General features: G+C 42.0%; 1 protein-coding gene across 2 annotated transcripts in view; it reads left to right on the top strand.

Moving 5' to 3' along the window:
* The first annotated feature begins 1,023 nt into the window (after nt 1-1,023).
* DOK6 (docking protein 6) overlaps nt 1,024-7,703 on the top strand; it is a 247,987-nt gene continuing 241,307 nt past the window's right edge. For both annotated transcript variants that reach the window (XM_035319801.1, XM_035319802.1), the window contains exon 1: nt 1,024-1,354. In XM_035319801.1, the coding sequence (XP_035175692.1) occupies nt 1,289-1,354 (66 nt within the window). In that variant the 5' untranslated portion in view covers nt 1,024-1,288. The remainder of the gene's footprint in view (nt 1,355-7,703) is intronic.

The raw sequence follows: 7,703 nt of genomic DNA, 5'->3' as shown, positions 1-7,703 counted from the left end.
TTTACTGAGATAGTCTAATTTGCCAAAAGGTTTGACATACAAAAACAAGTTATAACAAACTTCAAAATCAATTTGCTAAGAATACTATCGATTCTAAAAATCTGAAATACACCTGACAAACTCAGCTACAGAAATATGCTTCACCCCAGTCCCAGTGGGTATAGCACTCATAGGGATACAGTATATGCTACAAATTCCTGACCCATATAATTTAAGACAGTGGTGCATTTGGAAAGAGGCTATCTAGGAAAAAGGACTTCTGAAACTTCCATTAACAATATAATTTTTCCACTGAAAATGGTTATGGAGTGCATTTTTATACCACAGTGGTAATGCACACTCTCTAAACAATCATTTGTAGTTTTTTTTTTTTTCTTTCTCGAGATGTTTAGATTCATTCCTGTCTGTCCATTTCATGTATAACAAAACCAAACACAAGCAGTTCCAATATTTTTCCCTGATCTCTCTAAAAGCATTATTTTTTTTTTTCCTAAAATACATTCTTCTCAATTATTTATTTATTGATAGATCAATCTCGAGGAGCAGTATAATTAGGGGCATGGTCATCACTGTGGGGGGCACAGAGTACCCTTGTGTGGCAGCTCATTTATCAAGTTCAGAAGAGACTTGTGCTTTTCTTCATTTTTTATTTTTTCCCCAAGTTTAGTAGTTTAAATCTTTGTGTCACTGAGTTAGTCGTTAGACACTACATTTCAGCGTCTGGCAGGGGGGCACCTTCGTGGCTTCTTGCTCGCCAAAAAAATGCCCTCCCGGGCCGTGTGTTCTCATGGATCCGCCACCCTCCTCCTCCCGCAAAGTCGGCACAACCGGGGACGAGCGGCGCTGCTGCCCCCTGCCAAGCGGCGACTCCGAGGCTCGCCCCCCGGCCAGCCACCCTCGGCCCCCCGCGGCCAGCAGGGCCGGGCTGGGGGCGGGCTGCGCGGCCGCGGCGCCGGGGGCGGTATCCCCGCTCCGCTCCGCCCGCTGCCCCGCCCGCTGGGCCGCCGACGGGAGGAGCGGTGCGGAGCGGAGCGGAGCGGTGCGGAGCCGGGGAGCGGCGGCGGCGGAGCCTTACGCGGGTGGCCCCCGCCTGGCGCGGAGCGGGGCGGCGAGGAGCGGAGCGCGGCGGCTGCTGCCGCTGCCCGGATGCCAGAGGCGCCTCCGGAGCCGGCGGCCGGCGGCACCCGGGAGGGCCCGGGGAAGGAGGAGGAGGAGGAGGAGGAGAAGGAGGAGGCGGCAGAGGAGGAGGACTCCGGGCGCGGAGGGGAGGAAGCAGGCAGCGCTGGCCATGGCCTCCAACTTTAACGATATAGTCAAGCAGGGCTACGTGAAAATCCGCAGCAGGAAGCTGGGGGTGAGTGAGCTCTCCCTTCGCCTGCCCTGCTCGCCGCGGGGGCCTGGGGAGCGGCGGTGCCCCGGGCCGGGGCCAGCAGCACAGGGCGCGGCGACCTGCTGCTGCTGCTACCGCTGCTGCTGCTGTTCCTCCTGCCGCCGCCGCCTCTGCTGCTTGCACTTTGCTCCCTTCTGTAGGGGTCGGTGGGGATGTGCTGCCATTGCACATCGCAGAGAGCTCGTTTCTCCCCGCTCCCTGCCCGCCGCATCCCTCCGCTGGCGCCTTCCCGGCGCACGGTCCGCGGGGAGCCTCGCCCCGTCCCTCCGGCTCTCACGGCTCGGGCCGGGCGAGCATCCATCCCCCTTCGGGCGTCCCTTCCCCCAGCTGCCCCTCTCCGTGCTGCCTCCAGCAGAGGCTCTGGGGGAGGCAGAGAAGGAAGGAGGTGCAGGCAGGATCTGTAGAAACTTTGTGCACGGCTCCTTCCTCACCCCTACAACCCTCCCGTTTGGGGAAAGGGATGCCTTCAATCAGGGCGAAGGCTAGAAATATTGGAGGGTCGTAGTGAAGCTAACAACTGAGGAAAGTGGGGAGGCTGGTGCCCGAGGACGTGGGGGTGGGTGGGCAGAGGGTGACAGCCGCAAAGATGCAAGGGCAGCTGCAGAAAGTGACGGTATGCGAAACTGGGGGCAGCCTCACAGCTGGCCTTGGTACCCACCGGGATGCTCAGGGAGGACTAAGATAACATCGTGTTCTCAGGCTGGCCACGGGCACTTTTGCTGATGGGGTACAGCAAGCCTTGGAAAGGCAGCAAAGTTGGAATAGAGTGCATGCGGTTAGGCAACGGCCAGCATCTCCTAAACTTCAGGCGCTCCCAGGACTCAACTGTCTGGGCTTTCTTCTGCTCTTTCGGGTGGGGGGAGAAGGCTCAAGGGAGATGGAAGCCCCAAGGCCTATGCTGCCTTGCACAGCTGCTGATGTTGCCAGTAATCCCAAAAGACCTGGCTCCCTGTGGGCTGGGGATCAAACCTGGTGGAGCTGTGGAGGATGGATGGAGTATGTCTTTAGGGCTCATCCTGCTTTATTTTCTCTGTGTGTGCAGAGAAGTAGAGGTTAAAAAATACTTGTTTTGCCCTCCAGGAAGGTGGGTTGCCTCCCCCTGCTTTCCCTGAAACCCAGTAGAGCAGGGACCATTTGAAACCTTCACCTTCTATCTCCTCCCACCCTGCCCCACAAGTCAAGCCAAGTGAGCTTATCACAGTGCTAATATTTATTTCCTCCTCTCTCTCCACTGTCCTCCACAGATGCTGTGCTCTGCTCGCAGACACAGCATGCGGGATGGTGGGAGACTCATCATAAATAATTGACCTTTGGAGCACTTTTCTGCCTTGGCAGGGTTGTTAATTCCAGAAGAACGCTGAAGACTTTGGTCCGAATCTTTAATAGTGTGAAGTCTGAATGTTTGAGGGAAGGTGTAAATCCAAAGAGAATGGATGCTCCCATTAATGATTTTTCAACCCAAGAGTTGCTTTATGCATGTCATGCTTTTTTTTTTTTTTTTTTTTTTTTTTTTTTTCTGAAGAAACAATTTTTAAGCTTTAGTGTTTTTCCCCAGCTCAGTAATGTTGCTGGATGGGCCCAATACAAAGCAGTGGGATGATGGTTTCACATCACCTTGGTGTTGGTAATTGGAAGCAGAGTTGATCTATTTGATTTGCAACTCTGTATTTGAAGGTGTCTCAGAGTCCTTTAAATGTGAAATTGTGCATATGCATATCTCTATACATGCAAATACGTATATACCTTTGCGTATAACGTACATGCAACAAATGTGGAGTTCATATTACAGCAATTTTGGACAATATTTGCTGGCTTCTGAGAATGAAATTGTGAAAGCACTGATATTTCATTTTGGCACAACTTAAAGTAGATTCCAGACATACATCTGACTTTTCGGGGGAAGAACGAGTAACTGCATTTTTTTGGAAGCAAATAGTATTTGTGGTCAAAAGGATTATTGTACTTGCGCACTAAACAGAAGTGAAACAGTTTGTACAGTGTCTATGGAGAATGTTCTCCTATTGAAGAGGTGTGTGCGGGTGACAATTCAGACCACACAGCCTCAGGCAGGTGGTAGTATAAGCTTAAATATGACGTATGGGGATGAATAAATCTATTAAGTACAATATAAAATTGATTGTATTTTATAGAAAATAGCATCAAAATTCAAATGAGATGTGATGGTTGAAAGGTATGAATATGTGTGTATATATTCATAGCTAATTGGATTCTGGTGACTGAATTTCTAAATTAATGCATTTTTTATTCACCAAGTGAAACATTAAAAGTTTGTATTTTTCCCCTTAAATCTATCTCCTGGTACAGACCTTAATCAATTACACTAGAGCTGTCATAATGTAGGTGAATGCATTGGCTTTCAGGGATATAAATGTTTGTTAACAAATGAATATTTTTAATCTCCAGAAAATATTAAAAGTGGGTAAGAGAGCTATGGGTTCTGCAAGCTAGGGGTAAGATAACTTTGTAAATAGACTTATATCTCTTGCTGGTTATGCTTTATTCTTATACACTGGGAGTTATTGATTTTGTTGTTGTTGTTGTCATAATAGTCTACATTCTATGAATATTTTGATGTCTCCTGAAAAGTAGATTAGAAATTGGAGAGCCAAGGTGACTAATGCCAATTGTAGTGCTAGACTTGGGCCATAAAACTAATTCTAACCTTTAGGCTGGTAGCCAAGTCATGATGGAAATTCTTCCAGTGCAGCTTTTATTTTGTCTTGTTTTGTGACTGAGGGAGCCCTGGCTGGGAATCAAAAGGAAAATACTTCAGTATAATGCAACCTGTGAAGTCTTAGGTACAATTGAGTGACATAATACTGTAGAGCAAAAGCAGATAGTGTATTTCGTAATTTTATTTATTTATTTATTTTTGTATTGGGGTGAATTTTCAGATAGGATTTAATTTCCCAAGAATTTATTTTTCAAAAACCTTAGTTGTAAAGCTTCTTCTGTGTGCCTCACTTTATTGATTTTGTACTTTGTAAAATAGAAACTCTTCATAAGTTTTTTGTTTCTTTTGTTTGTATTATTAAGGTGTCACATGTTTACTTTTGACTTATTATGGCTATGACTTGCAGTAAGTGCACTTGTTACCCTGGCTACCTACTCCTTACATATACTCAAATTAAGTTCATACTATGAGCAAGTGCTGCCTCCAGTCATAGAGGATGGACAAATGTCCATTCTGAATCGAGAAGTCAGGACTTGGAGCTATTTAAGATTAACATCTTAATGTACCACTGTATATTTTCTGACAGTCTGGCATTTTCCAGCAGACCCTGTTATTCTGATATCTTTACATTATTTCTTTCAACTTCAGGTTGGATACTCAGCATGTCAAAATGAGGAGCTTTACCAGCCTCTCTGTTTTTGTTAGAAGCTGACATCTGTCTCCACTGGGAATACAATGGTTTCTGCTGTGGAGGTGTTAGGCCATGAAGAAGTATCCAGTCACTTAGACCACTTAGATTATCTTCTTACTTTTGTTAAGCATGGGCTGTGTATAAAACAGCTCAATGGTGCCTTGAAATAAGTACTGAAACCTATGTAATGTTCTCTCTCAACATGTATACTTGCGATGGCTCTATGAAGATATCATGTATCCTTGAAATTTAGAAATTGTAGTAAGTGAGGAAGGCTGTAATTAAAACATCTTCTTAAGAGCTAGTTTCCTTGTACCCTAAAATATGTCTTTATTTTCAGTATTCTGGCATTCCTGCACTGTTTGATGTTTTGCTTTTCTCTAATATTACCTAAAGGAAATACCTCATTCTTGCAGCCATTACATTTGACCTGTGTGACCCTCTTTTGAAATAAATTTGATTGTAATGTGGTGTGCTGTTTGGATCAGAATAGGTCATTTGTGTAGTGTGGAATAGGACTGTGCTGCCTTTGTTGTTTTGGAGTCTTTCATAGTTGTGTTACATTAAAATTCATATGACACAATTTTATACTGTGCTGGCTGTGCTCATAGCTGAAACTTTCCTGTAGCAGATTGGAATCCCTTTGTTGTCTCCTAATAGACTAAGTTGCAAGGATTTCATGCCTAGTTGAAGTGCTGTTTCTTAGAAGGAAAAGTAATTTGATGTTACATTAGGAAGTCTAATTAAAAATGAGTGTTGTGTCACTTCGGTCACTTGTTTTGACCCAAATCAACCTTCAAAGTCACAATCTTTTTGTTTGTTTGTTTTCTCCTTATTTTTGGCACACCTTAGCCACAGAATAAAGGAATCCCATCTAATGGATTTTTTCACTGAGCTGGTGAATAAATGCTTTTTTTTTTTTTTCCTATAAATGTTTTTTTTTTTTTTTTTTTTCCTATAAATGCCTTTTTTTTTTCCTATAAATGCCTTTTTTTTTTTTTTTCTTTTTATGTTTCCACATACTGAGTAGAATTATTTCTTCATTGGTTCAACTTATACTCTGCTTCTGCTATCCAAAGAGAAAATTGTACCTGCCAGTCAGTCTCATTTGAGTAATAAATAACAGGATGCTGTTAGTCATCAAATGAAAAGTTTTACTGTATAAACTCCCCCGCTTTTAACTATACTTTTAAGTCATTACAGATAGCTTTTTGGAGAGAAGCATAGTGTTTTTCCTTCTGCTGGTAACACTGATTGGCTGAAGACAGGGTTAACAATGTTACAGACATGAACCTCTGATTGCCACTTAGTTCCTTTTGAGCGCAGTATGTGCTTTACAAAATCTTAACATTTAATTGATAATATGTAATATTGATGATAATAATTGATAGGGTGAAGAAAGTGAAGGGATCTGCCAGGACAATCTGTGCCCTAAGTTTGAGGTTATGTTGATTGATGACAATTGCTTTGCAAGTGGGTCATGATGAATACAGGGGACAGAGCAAGGGTTCTTCATGTTCTCTTATGCTATAGCAGCTATAAGACAAACAAACAAACAGATGGAAAAGCCCAAGCAAAGAGTGCAGCCTGGAATGGATATCCTTTCCACAGATTATTTTGTATTGTTACCTATAGCAAATCTGCTTACTCTTTTTGAAAGCACTGAGAATGGCATTTATAACTGTATCATAACATGTGACTTAAACTATGCATTACATCTCAGCATGAAAATAATTTAAATGAGACTTTAAGAACTTAATTCCTATTTATAATGAATTTATTTTAATTTCAGTAAAGCTCCAGACCTACAGGATTTAGATGCCAGATTCCTTCCATGTAAAGGAGTTCATTTTTCATGCTAGTTCTAGACAACCTAAGATAGGGAATTAAAAGGATTTCACTGTAATCCATTAAGGACGCTAGTCACATTTACTACTTGATACTGAAAGTACTATTTTAAATACCAATAATTACTGTTTTCAATACTTTTTTTGTGCTATAGTTACATGACTGGTTTTGCAGAATTAAATAGAAAATATATGGATTTCCAATTAGGTTAGTATGGCAAGAACAGTCATTTTGAACTTTGGACCAGTTTTTATTGATTAAGCATATTGTGTAGCAAATTGAAAAAAATATCTTTCGGCATTGTAAACAAGGACAAAAAGTGCAACTTTTTTATGCTAATGTCTGTGTTTAAAGAAACTTATGAGTCAGACTTGTATTAAGTGCTTCTGAGTTTCTGTTTCCCAATTGCTTTTCTTGATGTGTTTTTTCACTTAATTCTCAAGGGGTCTGATAGCCAAATACCTGTAAATTTCATAATGGATAGGCACTTATTTAAACAGAAAAAATAGTTTCTCTGTGGCAGATAGCATATTGCTTTCTTGTTATCAATGGATTATAAATGCTTCTATTTTTACTCTTGTGTGTAATACCATTAGCCTCAGTGAGATTATACCTTAGCTGTAGGAAGACTACAAGAAGTGTTTGTAGACTTGACCTTCCTCACTTGCATATGTTGAGGTGGTAACATTTCATTTAGATTTTGTATCTCTTGGGAGATTATAGCCTTTTATTTATTTATTTATTTATTTATTTATTTTTGTGGGGGGGGCGTTGTTTAGTAGTCTGTTATTTTTGTCCTATGGCAGACATTAAAGACCTGATCAAAGACCCTGAAGTCAATTTAAAGAAACGCATTAACTTCTGTGGGTTTGGTTCAGAATCCAAGAGGGAATGTTAGCTGGATGCATACAACACAAATTTTCTTCTTATAAAATGCCCTTCAAATCCTGCTCAAAGGAGTTGTCCTTTCTCAAATCAGTAATTATGGAAGGAACATTCTCTATGAATTCTGAAAATACATAAGAAATTATTCATGTCATTACAGTAGTGAGTTTTCTTCCTATTTTTTTTTTTTAATA

The sequence above is a fragment of the Oxyura jamaicensis genome, chromosome 2 (genome assembly GCF_011077185.1).
Source record: "Oxyura jamaicensis isolate SHBP4307 breed ruddy duck chromosome 2, BPBGC_Ojam_1.0, whole genome shotgun sequence".
In the NCBI taxonomy this organism is placed as follows: domain Eukaryota; kingdom Metazoa; phylum Chordata; class Aves; order Anseriformes; family Anatidae; genus Oxyura; species Oxyura jamaicensis.
This window is presented reverse-complemented; position numbering and strand designations above follow the sequence as displayed.